The sequence below is a fragment of the Bicyclus anynana genome, chromosome Z (genome assembly GCF_947172395.1).
Source record: "Bicyclus anynana chromosome Z, ilBicAnyn1.1, whole genome shotgun sequence".
In the NCBI taxonomy this organism is placed as follows: Eukaryota; Metazoa; Arthropoda; class Insecta; order Lepidoptera; family Nymphalidae; genus Bicyclus; species Bicyclus anynana.
This window is the reverse complement of record NC_069110.1, coordinates 20943733-20967438: the sequence shown is the minus strand read 5'-3', so window position 1 is coordinate 20967438 and position 23706 is coordinate 20943733. Positions and strand designations below refer to the sequence as shown.

General features: G+C 37.5%; 1 protein-coding gene across 1 annotated transcript in view; it reads left to right on the top strand.

Moving 5' to 3' along the window:
- Positions 1–23706, top strand: part of LOC112049728 (carboxyl-terminal PDZ ligand of neuronal nitric oxide synthase protein) — a 156153-nt gene that overhangs the window by 90066 nt on the left and 42381 nt on the right. The window contains exon 5 of the mRNA XM_052890616.1: positions 10843–11025. Coding sequence (XP_052746576.1) covers positions 10843–11025 — 183 coding nt within the window. The remainder of the gene's footprint in view (positions 1–10842; positions 11026–23706) is intronic.

Here is a 23706-nt window from a genome sequence, read left to right as displayed (position 1 = left end):
CGTGGTGGACTATTGGCCTAACCCCTCTAATTCTGAGAGGAGACTCGAGCTCAGCAGTGTGCAGAATATGGGTTGGTGATGATGATGATGATGATGTGCCGTAAGAGTTATTTTTAGCGGAGCTTTAAATTGTCCGACAAAAGTTCTGCTCAATGAAAAGTATCTGACACTTTTGATACTGCTTCAGAGTAACATTTGTTGAAAATATAAAAAAAATAGCCATGTAAATTTAAGCTACGTAACACTTTTTTTAGTTACCTTTCTCACCTGGTGCGTGCCCAGGTGTCACAGACTAAGTCCACCAGCACGTAGGCATCCAAAGCACATGAGATGCTTTTTTTTTATTATTATTATTATTTTTTAATCTTTACAAGTTAGCCCTTGACTACAATCTCACCTGATGGTAAGTGATGATGCAATCTAAGATGGAAGCGGGCTAAGTTGTTAGGAGGAGGATGAAAATCCACACCCCTTTTGGTTTCTACACGACATCGTACCGGAACGCTAAATCGCTTGGCGGTACGTCTTTGTCGGTAGGGTGGTAACTAGCCACGGCCAAAGTCTCCCACCAGCCAAACTACTACTACTAAGCTAAGCTACTGAAAACCTAAGGTTCTTTGTGAAAATAAGAGTCAGATCGCTCTGGGATCTCGGTCTATAAGCACTTGCCTTCATGTGAGATTGCAATAAATCGCAAATTGGGAAAAAGATGATGAAAAAAAAAACTCACGTTATTCGTTAAATTCCATTCTCACCAGTCTTTCACGCGGAGCTTGACAATGACGCGAAGCATTGGATCAATTCTGAAATAACAAAATGAAATTTTTGAGAAAAAGAATACAAAATAAACTAATACAAACTTAATGACGATACAAATCATGCCAACGTGGCAAGTTTACTGACTGCATTGTCCGATTCGTTTTGATAGTTTTAATCATAGATGGAAAACTAGGGAGAGGGGGGGGGGGTCTGACAGGCCACTTGCGATCTTATAAAAGTCACGCACCGATACTCCCACTCTCCACGAACTCTTCAGGGCGAGGGGTAGAGAGGAGCTGGAGATGATCATCGCATGGTCATCGCTAACATACGTAACTAGACTTTTTGAACAATCAAAGTGTCTGTCAGACCACAAGTCAATACTTAAAGGTTAACTCAAAAACCACACGACCGATTTCAAAAATATTTTTATCATTAGAAACTACATCTTTACCTACTGAGATACATACACTAACTACAAACTTTTACAAAAATATTTCTAAAGTTAATAATAAGTAATATTAAAAAAATGTTAACATTATCACCTTAACTTCGCCCACCCACATTGAAACAGCGTGGGTCTAAGCTCCATATTATGTTAGGAGCGAGGACCGTTAAAATAGGCTCATAACGATCTTAATGAATACAGTATAAACTTCAAATAAATACTTATCTTTAAAGGTCTCTCGCGAAGAATGACCTCGAAGCTAAGGACCTGGAGACACCATTCCTCACGATATTCTGTAAAAAATATCAAAGATATATTTCCACACTTGAACATTTAACCATGAACACTTGAAACCCTTCCTTCCAAAGCCACTACGGACCAAACTATATTAATGGGTTAGGCCTTGGCCCACCACCCTGGCTGGTATTAAGACAATTTTCAGGTATGCAGGTTTCCTCACGATGTTTTTACACTTACACTCTTGCCTTGAAGGTGCACAAATCATAAGTGTTTTTGTATGTAACAAATAAACTCAAAAACTACTAAACCGATTTGAAAAAATATTTCAGTAGTAGACATTATCAGGGAGTAACAAGTATCAAGGAGGTTTTATTTTATACCCGTATACCTACGGAAATGGAGGAGAGGAGAACTATGCGAGTGATACCGCGAGATTCTGCTAGTATGTTACAACTTTGTGTATAAATATTTTTACCATACCATTTAAACCATAATACAGAATTAACTCCAAATAAATACTTAACTTGAAGGGTTGCAAAGAAGCTAAGGGTCTGGCGGATGGCGACGCCATTCCTTATGATATATTCTAAACCTGCTGAGTTTCAAGGCCATCATGATCCAAACCCATAATTACTAAATACCGTACTTACCTATGGTAGGAGCGTGGGCCGACAAACTTGCAGCGTTCATAAGGTAAGGTCTGACTGTCGCAGACCTTCGTTCTATCATAGAAGTAGCAAAAACATAATAATATGCTAAGCTCGGCTGACTTTTACCTGTAAAAGATACTGAATTAAAAAATAACACATTAGCTAGCCTATTTCCTATTTTGGCCTTACCTACCCTACTCCAACCCTACACCTACCCTACCCCTAAACTACCCCTACTCTACCCCTACCCTACCCCTTCCATACCCCTACCCTACCCCTACCCTACCCCTACCCTACCTCTACCCTACCCCTATCCTACCCCTACCCTACCCCTAGCCTATCCAGCCCCTACCCTACCCCTACCCTACCCCTACCCTACCCCTACCCTACTCCTACCCTACTCCTACCCTACCCTACCCTACCCTACCCCTACCCTACCCCTACCCTACCCTACCCTACCCTACCCCTACCCTACCCCTACCCTACCCTACCCTACCCCTACCCTACCCCTACCCTACCCCTACCCTACCCCTACCCTACCCCTACCCTACCCCTACCCTACCCCTACCCTTACCCTTCGAAAATATGGTATGCGCGGTGGATTTACAAGACAGAGGTCCTGGGTTCGATACCCGGCTGGGCCGATTGAGGTTTTCTTAGTTGGACCAGGTCTGGCTGGTGGAGGCTTCGTTCGCAGCTAGTTACTACCATACCGACAAAGACGTACCGCCAAACGATTTAGCGTTCCTGAACGATGTCGTGTAGAAACCGAAGGGAGTGTGGGTTTCATCCTCCTCCTAACAAATTAGGCTAACTTGTGAAGAATAAAAAAAACATACACGCGAAGAATAACACAAAACATACAAAATGCTTACTACTAACAAATTACTCACATGTGGTGTTCAATTATTTAAAAAAATCTTCTTCTTCAATCTTCAACCGGGCGATGCGATGACGGGAACAATTAGTGGGACTTCCCCTCAGTATTATTATGTAACAATATCATACTCAGAGGAGATCCCAGTAACTATTCCCAAAGAATCTTCATCTTGACAAAAGCTTCTTTCTCGAGTTGTCGTGCGTGTGCCGGGATCGCAGTCCTAATGTCGAATGATTGGCATTTTAGTTTCATTCTATGGAAGTCTAGAACGCATTACGTATAGCAGGTAACGAACCGAAGCGCCTCGTTCCCGTGAGAACAACAGTGTTCGATTTCAACGATAGAATCAGGATCAGCAGTTTTGACACAATTATTCTTTGCAAGCTTGCGTACAATCGTCCGCTAAAGTTTATTTTTTACATACTAGCGCACGCCCGCGCCTTGGTACGCGTGAGATTTAGATTTTCCATGGATTTTTCCGGTGTGAAAAGTAGACTATGTGTTAATCCAGAGTAAAATCTATTTCCATTCCAAATTTTAGCCAAATCGATTCAGTAGTTGCGGCGTTAAAGAGTAACAAACATCCGAACAAACATTTACAATATTAGTAGGACTAGCGATCGCTCGCGACGTTTTTCACAAAACTCACGAGAATATTGATTTTTTTTTTTCAGAATAAAAAGTAGTATATCTTTTGCTTAATATCCTTCCTCAATTTTCCAGTGACAGTCCCAATAATTTCAGTCCAGAGACTATCCGGAAAAACAGACAGACATACAGGTAAAAACACATACAGGTTTGACTTTCTCACAACTATCTAATAACTATAAACTAACGTCAAAAAGCTCAGACCCTATTTCAGGGTTTAGTTTTTAGGTAAAAATACGCCGTTCTCAAAATTTTATTTCGCCTCGAATAAGGTCAAATCGGTTAATAGGCGGGATGAAAATATTAGAAGACAAACAAACTTATTTGCACAACTGTATTGTAGCATGATCCATGTTACTACCTGAATTAATATAGACCAGGCGCTGTGAGGTATTTAGTGTGCATAATCCGAGAACCGCATTCTGTTTACAGGTTTTTGAACTCAAAAAAAGCATGCAGATTCTGCATGTTGCCAGGAGGACCATTGGTCGATTATATTGGTTGTACCCTACCCTTTTTAATTAACCGACTTCCAAAAAGGAGGAGGTTCTACGTTCGGCTGTATTTATGTTTTTTTTTTATGTATGTCCAGCGATAATTCCGTCATTTATTGACCGATTTTAAAAATTCTTTTTTGTTTTGAAGGGTTTGTTTCCAGGGTGGTCCCATTTTTTTCATGTCAGGGTCTGATGATGGCATCCTGGAGAAATTGAAGGGAACTTTCAAAAATCGTAGAGACGTCTAATGCGTTTGTTAGTGTTTCTATAAGGTATTTTAAACCACTACAATTTTATGAAGGTCTGAAGTTGGTCTGATGATGGAGCCGAAACACAGACGATGGAACTAGTCAACGATTTACAGCAGTTACCTTTTGTTTGGGCTTGATTAATTTGTATTGATTAGAATTTGCCATCTAGATGGTTTGTGACTGTATTAAGGGTCTGGTGATGGAGATGAACGACAGTTAAGGGAACTCCTCGACGGTTTATAGTAGATACCTTGTGTTTGGACTTGATAAATTTGTATTGATGAGAACTTTCCATCTAGATGGGTTGTGACTGTATAAGGGGTCTGGTGATGAAGACAAAAGACAGTTAAGGGAACTCCTCGATGGTTCACAGTAGCTACCTTGTGTTTTGACTTGATAATTTTGTATTGATGAGAACTTTCCAGTGTCATGTTTTAATTAAAGCCGTTTCTGAAAGAACCACAGAAATTTTGTAATTAAAACCGCTTGAATTAAAACATCACTGGCTTGGCACCGCCTTCAAACTGATCAGAAAGTAGCACATAGGTAAGAAGTTATTTCTTGCTTTTTAGTTTAGGTTATTTTTCGAGTTGGAAGTCGGTTAATTTTTTTTATTAAATTTTTTATGTCGACTATAATGGACTGAACGAATTCTTTGTATTTGTTTTACTGGTTGTTTGATTAAGAACATCCAATATTTTTATTTAAAATTAACCGAATTAAAGCCAATCTATTAAAAAACACAAAACAGCTAAAAACAAGCATTTATAAATGTATCACTCGGAAACTACTGGATGAATTTGAACTTAAAAACTTTGCACGATTTAAGTTCATGCTACAAAAAAGGACGTACACATCTTCATGTTGTGAAAATAAAAATGAAGAGGTCGAAATAAAATTAACCCCTTTTTATTAAGCTTTCATGGAAAGTCCTTAATTTTGCAAGTTCACAAGACTTGTTTTTAACGGGTGTAGGGTTAAATAGTTTCTTTAAAACCGATGAAAACTACTCTTTTGCAATCCCTATTGTACTCTCTGCTCAACCAAATTTAGTAAAATCCTTCTAAAAGTAAAAAGGTAAAAACAAATTTTAAAATTTGAATAGAATAGAATGACTATGACTATGAATGTACCATAACAACTCCATAACCCACAACTTACGAACTACTGCACCAGTTTGGATGGTTCTAAGTTTTATCTATTCGTTATTTTTAGAACAAGGTTTGTGAAATATAAAACTTAGATATTTAAATATATAATAGTAAGAGGTGCGGTAGGGGTAGGGTAGGTTAGTTAGGCTTACAAACTTTGAACCCCTATTTCATCTCTTTCTATTTTAATATTCTCGACATGAGGTACTCTATAACCTCCTTTGTAGTATTTGCTTAAATTGTGCCAAGTTTTATTTCCACTCATTAAGTACCTAGTTTCGGAGTGATACATTTAAAATATTATTGTTTTTAAGTTTCTTGTATTTCTTTAATAGATGTCTATTAGTGTGACAATGACATAATGAAAAATTGTATATTCTTTATAGAACAAGCAAAAAAACTACTACAAAGCATTCGTTCAGTCCATAAACTCGACACCAAAGTGGGTAGGGTATAACAAAAGAATGGACCAATGAACCTCCTGGCAACATGCAGAACTTTAATCTGCATGCTTCTGAATTCAAAACTGTAAACAGAATGCGGTCTTGAAATTATCCACACTCAATGCCTCACGGCGCCTGGTCTAATATGTAATATAATGCTTTTCCTAAACGCTCGTTACAAAGTACTAATATTGTTGACTACGCTGAATACTTATTCCAGAAACCCAAGACCCTCCTTTCGCTGCATCGACACGAGTCAGCATTTCGATAAACAAACAACGGTCACCAGGTCCCTACAGTGGTTTTTAGTTTCCTTAGGCTTCCTACAAACAGGAAATAATAATATTAACAGATTAATATTTTGCGTTTCTAAAAAAAGAATACATACCTAACATACCAGCGCGTTCCCTCGTTCACGCGAGTTCCTTCGTTAACACGCCAGTCCCATCGTCAAAAAATGGTACACTTACTATAAAAAGGTATCCTATAATATCCTGTCAATATTTATTAGTCTATTATTGTAGTTGTAAGACAAAATATTAATATGTACAAACGAATATATGAAGGTTTAAACCCCCGTCTTATTAGGAACAGGCATAATTTAGTTATGTCCGCTTATCGTCTCCGAAGAGTCGATGAATCTTCTTTAATCTTCTCCCCAAGTCAGTCATGGACCTGCCAATACATGAGGTTACTACACCACTGATGAATTTCTTAACGAGCTGTGGTGTGGGTTCGAATCCGATCCGGGGCATGCACCTCCAACTTTTCAGTTGTGTGCATTTTAAGAAACTAAATATCACGTGTCTCAATCGGTGAAGGAAAACATCGTGAGGAAACCTGCATACAAGAGAATTATCTTAATTCCCTGCGTGTGTGAAGTCTGCCAATCCGCATTGGGCCAGCGTGGTGACTATTGGCCTAACCCCACTCATTCTGAGAGGAGACTCAAGCTCAGCAGTGGGCCAAGTATGGGTTGATGACGATAAAGTTATGAGAGTAAAATGATAATGTGCCATAATGTATTTCTACATGTTGTTGCATACAGGCCTACAATATCCTATTATAATATATCCCTGTTTTATTTTAACTTAATATAACTTCATAACTTTTTTATTTAATATAACTTCATTTGTTTTTCTTTTTTATTTGATAACCGAACTAAACAAAAGACGGAGGTTCTCAAATCGCGTGTCTTTTTGTATGTACCTAATGACTTCGTCATTTCTTAACCAATTTTGAAATTTTTTACTGTGATACCTTCGTTCACTATGCTAGGACACACTAAAACAGAAAAATAAAATATTTAAAAAATAATCAACTGACTTCAAATTCACAAAAAAAAACTAAAAAGCGAAAAATAACATAGTATGTGCTACCTTCTGATGACTTTGAAGGCCTAGGTGCCAACATGCATTAACTCAAGCCGTTTAAATCATAGACTTTTAGGATTTTCAGACGGTTCTTTCCCGTGTTTTTTTTTCAGAAACGGCTTTAATTAATGCACAACTTGTTTAACACCGCCTTCAAAGTGATCAGAAGGTAGCACATACGATGTTATTTTTCGCTTTTTAGTTTATTTTTGTGATTTTGTTTCGGTTGAACTTTTTTGTTAAAAATATTTTATATTAAGCATAATTTTAATAGCTATTTGTAATACGTCTACTAAAAATGCGTTCTTAGGATGCCTTAATTAGTATTGAGTCCTAACTCACGCTAACGAAGTGTTTATTTCTTTGAGATATAAATAATAGCTTCAAGGCTCAATGTTCGGGGAGTCTAGTCTACAGCGTAAAGTATACCTCACAGGCTTGGCCTGCGGTCTGCTAACTTGGATGTAAATATTGTCAATGTAATTATAATGGTATATTCGACTGGAGCGGTCGGTAGCAGCAACATTGCGCCGATCAGACCAGAAGATTCCATTCGACCTTCCTGTTCCAATGTTGCTGGAATGGAAGTGTCAACACCACGCAAGTAGACGCTTTGACTTCCTTCTTGCTATTTTTCACAACGATCCCGATAGGGTATATAGACCGAGATCCCAAAATAGCCTCAGATAATTTTTATAAAGCTGATATTTTGTCAGCCTATAGTTGCAGAATAGTAGGTCCCACTAAAAGTAAGGTAAGGCAACTATATAACTTAGACTGATTTTCAAGGGTGTGCAGATCTTCAACCGTTCAAGCGTAACCGGTTTTCTTATATTTTCCTCGGCGTAATATGAGATATCATGTCCCCAGTAAACAGTCACTTGAAAAACACTACAGAATTTTAGGAGAGATTTAAGGGTTTCGTATTGATGATTTTATATGAGCACACACAACTTAGACCCTTTACAATTATTTTTCATCAATAATCTCTTTCTTATATTATAAACTACGTGTCACGTTGTCTGTCCGCGATGGACTCATCAACTACATGGCCAATTTTAAACAAATTTTTACACCGTGTGCTGATTGATCTAGGATAGGAGTAGGGTATAGATAATGTATGGGCAGCGTAGAGGTAGGGTAAGGTAGAAAGAAGTAAGTACATATAAGTTAAGGCGAAGCTTGATCGAGTCAGCTAGTAAAATATAAATTAGATACCTTCAATGTTTTATCTCCTTTCCTGCACAAGATAAGAATCTTGCAAATGACGAGATTTCTGCAAAACAATATCAGTCTTGTTCCCTGAATAGAACTATTGTTGCATATATTGTTTTAAAGGGGGTTTGCGCAAAGTATTTTGAAAAGCTTCAAGTAATTTTCTCAACTGAACAATGCAAGTAAAGAGAAAAATACTTGATTGAAAAATCTGAAGATGTATGGATGCATCCTAGGATAAGTCTTGTAAAGTAGAGAAATTTAAAATTGGAAAAGTTCTTGTGCAGAATTTCTTTCAGAGAAAATAAATCAAGTTTCTCATTAAATAACGATCCGATACGATGGCGACTAGTTTTGATGCCCATCCTTGTCCATCCTTGCATATGTTATCGTCAATCATCAGCCTGACAAATATTTGTTTTTTATCATTATTAACCCATATTCGACTCACTGCTGAGCTCGAGTCTCCTCTCAGAATGAGAGGGGTTGAGCCAATAGTCCACCACGCTGGCCCGATACGGATTGGCAGACTTCACACACGCATAGAATTAAGAAAATTCTCTGGTATGCAGGTTTCCTCACGATGTTTTCCTTTACCGTTTGAGACACGTGATATTTTCTTAAAATGCACACACATTTGTGTGTGTATTCCGTACATTTCCTGAAAATATATAGATAAAGTATATCACTCTATGAAGATGTAGCTTTTAATCCATAAATGAATTGTTAAAATCGGTTCAGTAGTTCCAGATATTACCCCCTCCAATCTCACAAACTTACAAACTTCACATCTCTATAATCATAGTAGGCCTGTTGGTCACTCGTCGATAACGACAATACGTGTGTCTGTGGGCAGAAGGTTTAGTGTTTAGACTGATCGTAGGAGTATCGTTTGTTCGAAGTATACTCGTATACGTGACACTCGTACGTACGAGTATGCCTTGTATACGTATACGTAATGTATTCGTATACTATACGACTATTATGAACCGTATAGAAAAACATGACCGTTTTCATCATTAAATAAATAAATATACTTAAACAATACATCACTATCTAGCCCCAAAGTAAGCATACAGAGTAGCTTTTATTTTTTTATTCTTTACAAGTTAGCCCTTGACTACAATCTCACCTGATGGTAAGTGATGATGCAGTCTAAGATGGAAGCGGGCTAATGAAAATCCACATCACATCCACATCCAATCCCAAGCTTGTGTTATACAATTATATACTACATATAAATACTTATATAATGTATAAATACACACAGACACTGGAAAACACTCATGCTCATCACACAAATATTTTCCAGTTGTGGGAATCGAACCCACGGTCCTGGATCCAGAAAGCAGGGTCACTACCCACTGCTCCACGCGGCCGTCAAATTATTGGTTGCAAATAAACAGTTTATCGAACAGTAGTAGTAATAGGAACTATTAAATTGAATGGAAACAAAAAAACAACTTACTTTAGGCCAGCTAGCTAAAAAATGCTGAGCTGCTGACAATGGGATGCATAGGTGTTCACACCTTTGGCTGTAGTTTACTGTAATCTTATGACCGGATGCCTAGCAGGTGCTTACTGGTCTGTTGTGAGAACCTACTACAAAGTTAATATACATACAACCTCAAAATACTCGTGTTCTAAGTTAGGTTAGTTTATGTCGAGACATGAATTAATTACCTTACGAGTTCTTGCCTGCAGTTAACAGTTAAAAGTAAAACTTTTAATTAGCAGCGAGTCTCATATTCGACACTAACGTTCGAGTAACGCTTGATAGATAATATTTAAGGTCTTAACTCATCGGACCCATCATATCGTCGCTCGGTGTCCATTCGTTGAAGATAAGTGGTCCACGATTGAAATACACGTGTCAAGCAGTGAACGTCAGGTGTGAATGCTGTGTTGCTAACCAGTAAACGTCACCGGGTGCCGATACATGGTGTTCTTTGGTAAACCATTCAAGCCAAGCGTGCCAGCAAAGGTGGTCACCAAGCAGTGCACTCTCAGAACAGTCAGTTCCACTCGTGGGTGAGGTGTTCTGGAGTTGATGTTGAGTATGATCTTAGTATCTTAGTACCTCTTACCTATTCTTACTCTAAGACCTTCTCCGTGCAAAGAATATTAACTATTCGAGGTGAGAAGGTGCTGGAATCGTATAAGCAGTTACCGTATAAGATGTCTAATCGTACCGTTTTCTTACAAGAAACTCTCTTAATGTCATTTAGCTCTAATTACCCTGTAACATGTACGCGATTCGCAATTACAGCTTTTCCTTTCGTTACAGAAACGGCCGTTTTTCTTCAGCCGAAAGAAGAAAAACCTCGAGGGCGTCGAATTGATGCATCATCCCATTTACCGTATCTTCTACGTGTCGCACGACAGCGCTGACCTCAAGATATTCTCCTACATTGCAAGAGACGGCGCCACCAACGAATTCAAATGCAGTGTATTCAAGAGCAAACAAAAGGTATGCATACATCATTGAGTTAATATTCATTACGTTCTAGAGAAGCTGTTCCAAACAAAAATCATGTCGCATAAACATGAAGTATTTGCCGCAGCGCTAAAATATTAGCTGTAGTCCACCCATTCTATTGGAATATGCAGTGCTAGATTGCTTTACAATATTGTTTTCTGCGACAAAATCTTTGTAAACACCATGAATCACGTAGCGATAACGAGTTTCGCTCATTGTAAGCTAGCAAGAAAGTATGATATTGTCGCAACCAAACGGAACACAGTAGTGATGAGTAGTGTCTTCTCTAGTACGTAGTATATAGTAAATTGGCATATATTTATGTTTTTGTCATTCCATAGTTCAAGTTCCGGAGCGGCTAATAAACAGCAATAAGGTTTTTCCTTCAAGAAATTGCAGGTAGTGCAGAGTGCACGTAACAACAAAATTAAGCCATAATGGAATATTCGTCTTTTATATCATTATTATCAACCCCATATTCGACTCACTGCTGAGCTCGAGCTCTCTCTCAGAATGAGCGGAGTTAGATTAATAGTCCACCACGCTGACCCAATGCGGATTGGCAAACTTCACACTAGCAGAAAATTAAGACTATTCTCTGGTATGCAGGTTTACTCACGATGTTTTTACATCGTTTGAGACACGTGACATTAATTTTCTTAAAATGCACACTACTGAAAAGTTGGAGGTGCATGCCTTCGACCGGATTCAAACCCACACCCACCGGAATTGGAGGCAGAGGTTATATCCACTGGGCTACCACAGTTCACGGTCTGTCAAGGCTATCACGGTCTTTTATATTTAACAGACTAACTAGCCTTGTTGTGCAGGGGAAGGTGGAGGGAACTAGGCCACGCGGAAGGTCACCCATGCGATGGACCGACCAGATTAAATCTGCTGTAGGCGGTCCCTTGCATGAATGTACGCGACTCACTACACAAAGGGAGAAGTGGCGAATGCTCGTGAGGCGTATTACATCTGCCTCCAACACGTCCTAAAGACCACGACCGCTCTGTCAAGAGCGCAGCGACAAAGAAGAAGAAACTAGACTATAAGGGTAGCTGACTATATCCTTCTATGAGTATCTTAAAAAAATGTTCAGTGACCTTCATGAAACTTTAAAACGAATTTGTCACAGACGAAATCGCGAGCGTCTGCCAGTTAGGCATAAAAACTCATACCACAAATCTAATGCTAGCCACGAACGGTCAATTATTATCACGTTTCTGAAAAGCAAACGGCAGTACCCACGCGGCATACTAATACAAGTCATGTACGCAGTGACCAACACACGATCAAATATAGTCGTGGGTGCTAAAGAAACGTGAGAATAATTGACCGTTTGTGGCTAGCATTAAAGATTCCAACCAAACTTTACATAGAATTATATTAAAATCGCAAACGATTTTACTACGACCATAGGTATAAAGCTTAAGCCCAACATTCTAAGACCCGATTCGTTTGCCATGAATCATTTTACATTGATATTTTATTGAACAAAAACGAAGAACTACCCTTTTCTTAACCACATCTTGTATATTAAAAACTGTAGGGTTCCGTATATTAAGTTAGCACTTTAATCCCTTATGTAATACATAAAAAAGCGTGTGTCAGCTCCGACGCACGAATGGAGTTTACACTTCCAGATCGACTGTCTAAATACATCTGTTGCATCCACATATCTAATTCGCAGAGAAAAATTTTGGAATGCTCTTCCGGCGTTTGTGTTTCCTGACACTTATAATCACCTTCAAAGCAAGAGTGAATAGGCTTCTTCTAGGTAAGCGCGCTCCAACTTAGACCGCTTTAATGCTTACCATCAGGCTTAATTGTAGTCAAGCGCTGGCCTATATTGCATAAAAAAACAATAGGTGTATGTCAATACTGACGCCTGAAAAGTGAAAGGTGCACAACCGAGGAGCAGCAGGCCACGGCGCGCACGGTGAAAGGTGCGCAGAATAAGTTGCGCACAAAAACGTAATGATGTCATTCGTTCATCGAATTTTACTGCCCATATTTTTTACATACCGGGAGCTATATATCAAAAATGGATTCTTGAGTAAACTCCAAAAATACCGATAACGATACGCACACCATAAGATAGACGTAAAAAAATTCATAGACCTTACCTTACCTTATCAGCCGTTAGACGTCCACTGCTGGACATAGGCGTCTTGCATGGACCTCCAAACACAACGGTCTCGAGCCGCCAGCATACAGCGGCTCCCTGCAACCCGCTTGATGTCAACCTGTGGGGCGTCGACCAACACTGCGCTTTCCGGTGCGAGGTCGCCATTCCAGCACCTTGGGACCCCAACGTACGACGGCACTTTCAACTATGTGGCATGCATTTGCCACTTCAGCTTCGCGACTCGCTGAGCTATGTCAGTGACTTTGGTTGGTCTGCAGATAGACCAGATTCTCTTAGACAAACTTGACAACAATGCTTCTAGAAGTTTTATCACTCTGTGGCGTATCTTTGTTTTTCATATCAATGTTGTTCAATCTTATTTTTTCAAAGTCATAAATTAGATTCTCTCTGCGCTCGTAAAACATTTTATTCCGATAATAAACTGATTTGTATTTATCATTATTTTTATTTAAGACCGTAACATCATAAGCATTACTTCTGCATCGTCAAAATGTCCCTCAGTGACAGCTTCTTCAACAAAAATCGACAAACTGAACCTTGTTGGCATATAATAAAATAGGTCTCCCTCCGAGATTATTAATTGTTCTCGCTTTACTAATAGAGTAAGGCTATTATAAAGTGGTTAAGTTTGTTGGTGGTTCGTGTGATACATCAAATGAAAGAGCTAATTCAATTAAAAAAAAAATACTTTCCAAGAAATGTAAATTAAACGAAGAAAATCGACCATTCCCGCCCCCTTTTCTCCGAAACCACTAGAGTTAGCTTACTACTTAAAGATTTCCGGTAAACTTCAGAACTCTGAAATTAGTGAATATTATTTTCACTTTTATATGCAAGATGGAAAATGAAAAAAAATGTGTGACATATTCATACTAATATTATCTACATATTATTGTAATAATATAGTTATAAGTTTAGATAAATATTAAACGAAACAAATAATCTGAAAATTATATAATTAGGTACCATTTCAGGTCAGTTTTCAAAACTCTATCATAGATTAACATCGTTCGGAATCCTCGTGACGCGAGTTCTACTCGCACTTGTCCGGTTTTTTTTATTCTTAATAGACTTGCGCTTAATGCCTGGTAGAAAGCAATGATGAGGTCCATTATATGCTGGAGCGCCATTGCCTTGAAAATACCTATTCCCTCCTGCGGGATCTACGCCTGTGAAACCGCTATAATTTAAATATAAGCTAGTGGATAGTGAAAAAAAATACGAATTCATAGTCCCTTTGTCTCAAACAGACTATGTTACAAATTCACAATCGTTTTGAATAATATTTCCGCAATTTCTAAACGTTATTGAACTTGACTCGAACGTCGAGAAATTTGATCTTCAAAGGCTTTGATTAAGGAAGTTGATTTCTCTTGAGATGTTATTTTAACTGTTATCAAAATAAATACGAAACTCGTGTACCCTTTTAGTTTGAGTTTATTATTCCAAAGCCGTAATACACTTGTGAACTGGTTCAGTAGTTTAAAAGTACTACTAACAAATATGTATGAAAATTTGACCTAGGTACAGCAGTCCACTGCTGGACATAGGTCGTAAATGATAATCTTCCTTCTTAGTATTGGAATAATCAGAAAAGGCCCTAATACCGACTTATGCACAATCAAAAGTATAACAGGGTGATCAGATCAAATAGATCGTTTGTGGTTTTTTATCTTCATTCAATTCAGCTCAATTGACAATTAAGCTTGTCTTGTGATTAATTTTTAACAGACTTAAAAAAAAGGAGGAGGTTCTCAATTTCTTCGAAGTCTCTTCTTTTTTTATGTACGTTCACTGATTACTCGAAGACGCCTGAGTCGATTTGATTTTTTTTTCGAAAGTGTTTGCTTTCCCATAATAATCATGTCAGGATTTAATGATGGGATCTGGAGAAATCGAGGGGAACTTTCGAACATTACAGGGGCAACTAGTGTGTTTGTTAATTTTTTTTTATTCTTTACAAGTTAGCCCTTGACTACAATCTCATCTGATGGTAAGTGATGATCCAATCTAAGATGGAGCGGGCTAACTTGTCAGGAGGAGGATGAAAACCCACACTCCTTTCGGTTTCTACACGGCATCGCTTGGCGGTACGCTAAATCGCTTGGCGGTACGTCTTTGCCAGTAGGATGGTAACTAGCCACGACCGAAGCCTCCCACCAACCAAAAATTAATTAATTATTTTAAAGCTCTACAAATCATTAAAGGTTAGGTTAGGGTCGATCTGATGATGGAGCCGAAACACAGACGAGGGAACTCCTCGTCGATTTACAGCAGTTACCTTGTGTTTGGACTTAATTAATTTGTATCGATGAGAACTTTACACCTAGTTGGATTTTGATTATCATTCAGGGTCTAGTGATGGAGACAAGGTACAGATAAAGGAATTTCTCTACGGTTTACAGTAGCTACCTTGTGTGTACCAACCGCCTTCAAACTGATCAGAAGGTAGCCCATACGATGTTTTATTTCGGTTTTTAGTAGAAACATTTTTGAGATTTTGAGGTTGGTTTTATTTTTTATTATTTTTTTTATTCCATCGTTCAATTTAAATGTAATCATGCAATAAACTGGTTAGATATACCTACCTCGGTAATTCCATCCAATTCATGAAAGGGTTTCTTCGAAGAAACTGATTACACCTAGCCTTACAATCACGTGTTCTATTAAGTATTATAGATAACAAATTGTTGTTATTGCTACTTCAATTCTGCTTGATGTAGAATTGAGGCTTCCAGCTGATTTAATTTGTTTATTCGACTATCTTCCAAGTAATTTTTGAAGGAATTTTACCCATTCTTGCAATTTCATCTTCTATTAGATATTATACGTCGATGTCGATCTAATTTTTCCTCTTTGGTATACTGAATAGAGCCGTGATAACCCAGTGGCCCAGTGGTATAACCTCTGCCTCCGATTCCGTAGGGTGTAGGTTCGAATCCAGTCCTGGGCATGCACCTCCAACTTTTCAGTTGTGTGGTGCGGTGAAAGAAAACATCGTGAGGAAACCTGCACACCAGAGAATTTTCTTAATTCTCTGCGTGTGTGAAGTCTGCAGTCCGCATTGGGCCAGCTTGGTGGATTATTGGCCTAACCTCTCATTCTGAGAGGAGTCTCGAGCTCAGCAGTGAGCTCTATATGGGTTGATAATGATGGTGATTATACAGAATGTTTGTTATTGCTTATGCTTTCACATTAAACTAAACTTAATTAGCTTAAATTGTTGAGATTGCTACCTGAATTATTTCAGTAGCCATTTGAAAATTATTCTCGGAAGTGGTTGATTACACCTATCCTTACGTTATTACTTGTTATATATAGTATAACATACTACATTATTATAATTGTTTCTTCAATAGAATATATTTGAAGATGAGGTTTCCAACTGATATAATTTATTTCAACGGTTATTTTGCAAATAATTTTCAAAGAGATTGATTATACTTATCTATGTATCCCAGCGTGGTGGACTAAAGCCCAACCCTTCTCATTATATGAGGAGACTCGTGTTCAATAGTGAGCCGAATATGTTGTAGGGTTGTTAATGATGTTGATGATGATATAGGCTGTGAGCAGAGTTGACTAATTGTAACAAACTGTTCAATTAATTTAATTAAGTTCGGGATTTTGACAATCTACGCTTACTTTTGAATAATGCTTTATTTTCAATAATGAATTATACCTGAATATAATGCATTATTCAAAATTAATTAGAGAAATGTATAAGTAAACCTTGTAATCGCTGTAATCGCATTTTGAAGCGTCAATAGGTAAACGCCACGGTAAAAGGGCTGGACTTATCACCGAGAGGTGGTAGATTGATCCCCACTATTGTCGTACCCACTCTTAGTACAGTCGTCTCCGAGTAATTGGATGGAAACGGATTGCATTCGAGTGTATTGCTCAAATGTGTTGCAATACGAGAAATATTTTTTCTAATGATTGGATCTTCAAGTTCTACCTGTCTGAAAGGATTGTAAAATTGTCTGATCTGTAAAATTGTCAACTACTTATTTTATGATTTTCAAATTATCAGCACTTTAAAACACTTTTTATAAAAGAAATCAATTTAATGACATAATACCTACACAAACATAACATTTATTACTATTAAATAAGCGCCATCAATGAAAAACTACCAAAATATACAGTAACACTACAACAATACAATAAGATGCGTTAGCATGCAAATGCAAACATGCAATGCATGCGTATAACCCGATGGCCAATTACTATTACGTAGAGGAAAATATAAGAATACCACACATCGGCACGACGCTACCAGGTAAGCCACAGATTTTTCGCATCTCGCAAATAAAGCAGTTTAAAAATAGATGAATTATATTTACCGCAATACCACGAGCATTTCAAAAGAGAATAATATAATTTGTCACTTTGCGAATGTGTCTGTTTTATAAGAAGCAATTAATAAAATAGTATTAAAACTAATTGTATGAACTTACTAACTACATATAAAATATTATCTACTATATAAAAATAAGTCGGGTTTTCCTTCCTGACGCTATAACTACAGAACGCACGAACCGATTTCTACGTATTTGAATTCGTTGGAAAGGTCTCGGGCTCCGTGAGGTTTATAGAAAAGAAAATTCAGGAAAAATTTCAACGTAGGGTAGGGGTAGTTGAAAGTTTACGTCGAGTTTCACGCGGACGAAGTCAATCAAATACAAATTATAAACGATATAAAATATTTTTGGCAAAAAAATTAAACCGACTTCAAAATCACAAAAATAAACTAAAAAGTGAACAATTACATCGTATGTGGTTCCTTTTGATCACTTTGAAGGCGGTGCCAAGACAGTGACGTATTAATTAAAGCCGTTTCTGAAAGAACCACGGGAAATAACCGTCTTTAAATCCTAAAAGATTATGATTTAATCGGCTTTAGTTAATGCATCACTGTGTTGGCACTATACTAAAAAAACAGCAAATGAAAAATATACGTAGGTATATAATAGGTACAGTTGAATACTTTTAATATAATTATGAAACTCACGCATTCACTGGAAAGCACCTCATCACACAAAAATGTGTTACAGTTCCCTATCGGCTGATCATGACGATATTGATTAGATTTCATATTATGCATGTAAATTATGGCTTATAATATTTAGAAGCTCGTTAGTTTAGCCTGTCTAGATTGAACACGACCGTTGATGATATGTATATATTTACATTATAATCAATCATCTGTAAGTATAAACTATGTTTTGTGTAATAATATGCGGTGTTATTTTTAGCGTCCATAGAAATAAACTCGAATTCAGTTCACATGAAATATTGAAATTCAGATTTGTGTTTGATCCAACGGAATAATCTTATTTAAAAACCGGACGTGGTTGCAAAGGTGGTGCCACAGACAACTATAGTTAATTTATCTTGTTAGTACGTGATAGTCAAATTTTGGAAGTCAAAGCTTATCGCAGCGTGGAGTCAGAGCTTTATACTATATATTTTGATACATTTTTTTCTCTTTTCAGTTCATTACGCTTAAGTAGTCCGGTTTTTTGTTTTTATAATAATATATTTTTCAATTTTTTTAGTTTCTTTGTGACAGGCCTTTTATTTTAAATATAACTAAGTACAGACAATATAATTCCTGACTTGAATACATTCTAGTTAGTAATTTGTACTTCGATGGTTCCTATATAATTGGTATACTTTTGAAAATTTGTGTAAAACAGTTGATATACATGATAATGATACTTGATACATTTGAAATGATCTTTTTACGACCTTTAATTTGATACCCATATTGTAAGGATAAGGTAAAAGACTTACCCACCCCAAGAAATGAACATACATACACACATATACACATATCCATATACACACATACAAACATACGCTCGAAAAACATTACCTCTTACGACGCAGTCTGGTAAAAATAAGGGTCAATAGGTCAATGATAAAGGGGTCGGGCTCATTAACGTAAGATTATGGTTCTATCTCCGTCCGCTAGATTGTTGTCATATTTACTTCTAACGCAGTATTTTCCAACTATTTGAAGGAGAATGGGAAATCCTTAAGAAAAATTAAAAGACGAGAGACGTCTGGTCCTGCTGTGGGCCTTCAAAAATAGGCATGATGATGACATTGACGTTTAAGATGAACATTTTGAAACACCAATTTCATAATCTTGGCACTACTGCGGCAATCGTAAAGAGCGGTGAGTCTGGGAATCGTGATGATAACATTATTCCCCAATACACGTTCGGCGCGAGGTAGTGAATACACGCATATGTTTATTTACGGGCTTTGTAGACGCAAGCGCCGGCCACGCCGCTGTAGTTCTCTACACCGTACAGACTTCAGTCAGTTTCTCCGTGAGAACAGAAACGAAAGACCGTGCCGCGTCTATCCGAATCCCCCGTCATCGCGTATCTCGCGCAGCACTCGCGCAAAATAAAAACGGAACCCAACGTGTTTATAGAAGCGCAAAACTATTTTCGAGATATTGTCAGTATCAAATATATTGCCTGTTATTTGTGCCAGTGTATAAGTTGTTCCCTTACTTCCTAATGATTTTTACAGCAATGCAATTCAGAAAGTTTTCTAGTTTACGAGTGAATTTAAAATATTATTGTTGTTCAATTGTGATTGTAAATTGCTATTATTAACATTCAACTAGTTAGTGGTTAAGTTAAATTTAAAATAATATAAATACGAAGTATTAACAAAAATATATATAATCACATGCCTCACAAAATGTCGAACCTTAAAGAGCATGAAAAACATCGTAAAAACGATCTAAAAAGCTTACCCTCTGAGGTGTTGTTAAAAGCTAGAAGCACACTTGTATCACTGGTGAAGTCTAAACAAGAGCCGTACCGGAAACCTTCGAAGGAGCCAAAGAAGAAGGAAAGGCTGAAAAGCTCGAAATCAGAGCCAGATTTCGATAGAAAAAATAAACAAATTAAACATAGAAGTCGTGTAGATGACCCTCGCGACTACGCGTGCCCAAGACCAAGGCCACTGTCGGTCGGTGCAATGAAACGTTATGAAGATGACATGGATTTCCACTGCAGCAACTACAAAGATCTCTATCCCAAAGAGAATATGCGGAGTCACTTCGCTTCTACTGACGATGTCCAGTCGCGACTAGTGATTCCTTCAGTAGAAAGACTAGACCAAGAACTGGGTGAGAGGCCCCGCAAGAAGCTATCATTCCGTGAACCTGAAATCGTAGGCAGCGCAAGCGCGACTTTAGGGCGTTCGAGCAAACTGATGGGTGTGAACAGTCTCACTAGAAGACCCAATAGACAGTCGATACGCTCGGAAATACATTCGAGCTTGGACCGTTTGGATTCTGATCTAGAGGTAAGGGTTGTATCATGATCATCATGTAAGTCTTAGTCCAATTTATCTTTATAGCAATAGTTGACGATACGCGGGCGACCCACCAAATGTAAAGTGACCTCCCTGACGCAGATGATAATGCTGTGGTTTCCATACAGAGGATACTGAGCTCGGCTCTATTAAGGATTACCTATATATGTATTTTCTAAATTCCAGTCTGGTCTGGTTGCACCAAATGTGAGCGTCTACCTTACTTTACTGTCAATGTATCATCATCATCGTTATCAACCCATATCCGGCTCACTGCTGAGCTCGAGTTTCCTCTCGAGAATGAGAGAGGATAGGCTAATAGTCCACCACGCTGGCCCAATGCGGATTGCAGACTTCACACACGCAGAGAATTAAGAAAATTCTCTGGTGTGCAGGTTTCCTCACGATGTTCTCCTTCACCGTTTGAGACGCGTGATATTTAATTTCTTAAAATGCGCACAACTGAAAAGTTGAAGGTACATGCCCGGACCGGATTCGAACTAACGCCCTCCGGAATCGGAGGCAGAGTTCATATCCACCGAGCTATCACGGCTGTCGATGTGCGGGTAGAATAAACTTATAACTTTTAGAAATGGGCTGCTTTTATCTTCTACTGCTTCGTCACTTAACATCAAGTAAGATCGCAGTCAAGAGCTTACATTGAATACAAAATAAAACAGCAAGTGAAAATTACATCGCCTACTTCAAAGCGCATATTAAACCTTTGTGTCTATTATATTATAAGCATATTAAACGTTAAGGCTAATGTGCCTATAACTTCACCAGAAACCGATAAAGTACATTAATTTACGAGAACCGTCAATGTCAAATTGGAATCGTGGAGTAATTGTCATTTAAAAATTACAAAGTAACTCAATCAGCCTACTGACATTCTGCGACATGTAAATGGCGTGCCAATAACAGGACTGTGAAGGTGGGTTATTAACTAAATGTAAAATTAAAGCTCGACCTCATATTGTCGTACTTCCACGCCACGTCGTATGTCGTTGTTAGTATTATATTATGTTTACTTATGACTTAATATTTACAATGTACAAAACTAGTTAAATTTAAATATTTTGAAAATCCCTTTACAGTCTACACTTAGCTAGGTTGACAACAAAACTTTCATATAATTTAATACATGCAGCGAAAACTTTATATACCTATTCTAAGAAAATAGCGCAAATATAGGAGCATACACAGTTAAAGTTTATAGGGAGAACAAGATTATATTGTTATTTTTTATCGTAATTAATAAATAATCAATAAAAATAAATATTCGGCTCACTCTTGAGCACGAGATCCCTCTCAGAATGAGAGACGTTAGGCTAACAGTCCACCACACGGTCTAATGCTAAATAAACACACGTAGAGAGTTAAGAAAATTCTCATGTATATGTGTTTAGCTTGACACATTAGGTGCCTTAGATGCGTTTTTAATACAAGCGTAATCTGTTACCAACCGACGAAAAACGGAGAGAACGTTATAAATTCGTCGTGTATATTTTTTATGTATAAACACGCGTTTTAGTTTTAAACTTTTTACTGAGTGATCCGATTTCGATATTTTTTTTTTATTAGAAAGGTTATACCGTATTACAAATTTGGTCCCATATGGATTTGAAAAAAAAACCTAATCCTAAGGTCACGAAAACAGGGGATGCTTGATTGTATACCAATTAATTGTGAACTTTTTATAGAGTAGTCCGAACTCTTTTTTTGTTAAATAAGGTCCCAAAACTATCTGATTATAATGATCACTTTGAAGTTGCTTTGCGGTGTTGATTTAAGGCGTTACTGAAAAAACCACATGAAAGAAAAAATAATGTCTGAGAAACAAAAATCTTTATGGTAAATTAATAGATCACCGGTATTTTCTACTTCCTTCAAAGTGATTACTAGGTAGAAAATGTTTTATTATTATTTAATTTTTTAGTTAATAATGCTATATACTTTTTTAGGGTTCCGTAGTCCACAAGGAACCCATATAGTTTCGTCATGTCTGTCTGTCCGTCTATCCGCGGTTTAGCGTAGAGAAACTACTAGAAAGCTGTAAATTAGCATGAATTCATTTAAAAAATAAATCTATGGAACCCTACACTGCGCGTGGCCTTAGACGCACTTGGCCGGTTTTTTAGTTAGTTATTTAATTATTCGCTTTTTAGTTTCGTGATTATGTTGTTTGAAGTCGTTTGTATTTTTTTTTATAATTATTTTTAGACAATTGCCTTCACAAAAATTCAAAGTTATGGTTACTTGAATTTTGTATTATAAAAATTCTAAAATATCGGTATTTTTCGATTACTCTACGACCACTAGTCGAAATAAAAATGTAACTGACTTTACGAATCTGTTTTAAATTAACTTCCAAGACCTTGTAAAAACATACATTAAAAAGTGTTTATTATGTTTCGCTAGTTATGCTGCGCGGCTTACGTGAACGTCCATTCTTATAATTTATTATGAAAGCACGGCGCCGAGATATTCCCACATACGCATACGAGTATCCTAATAACATACGGAGTTTTAAATGTTTCTCTTTTTACTTGACAGAACCCATTGAACAATCTTTGTCATCTGTTCTTTAATCTCTGTTTTCTGACAAAATTTAAACACAAAGTTATATCATTCAAATAGTTGAATGTCATGTCACTATTTTAATGACCCATAATAGGAGATAGCCCCTGTAGCCAAGTGCAATAGCCTGTACTCTTTCTGCGATCGCAAACGCTTCGAAAACTAGAAAAGTGTATGGGAAAGACATTTGCTACAGGTCACGTGATCAAAGATTTGTCAACGGCAGCGATTGTAGAATGAAAATCGTTGTGTCACTTGGCTACAGGGGCAGGATATCAGGCTTAGACTCACCACGCTGCTGTAACGCGGGTTGGCGGGCTTAGTGTGATAATGTTTCTAGCAGTAGTTAATGACAATGTCTGGGACTGACTGACTGACTATCATGAAGAATCGTGTCTCCAGTAGGTAGAACCTAAGATTCCTGGCGACTTTCCGTTAGAGACCCTTACAATTCTTTTTGAAAACATCTTAAAGGGTTTTATTTTCTAAGCAACGCTAAGAAACTGGAGTGAAATATTAAAAATGAGGAAAATATTAAAAATTGTACCTTATCTTTGAATTGTTGAGGGACTGAACCCTTGAAAGCTGTT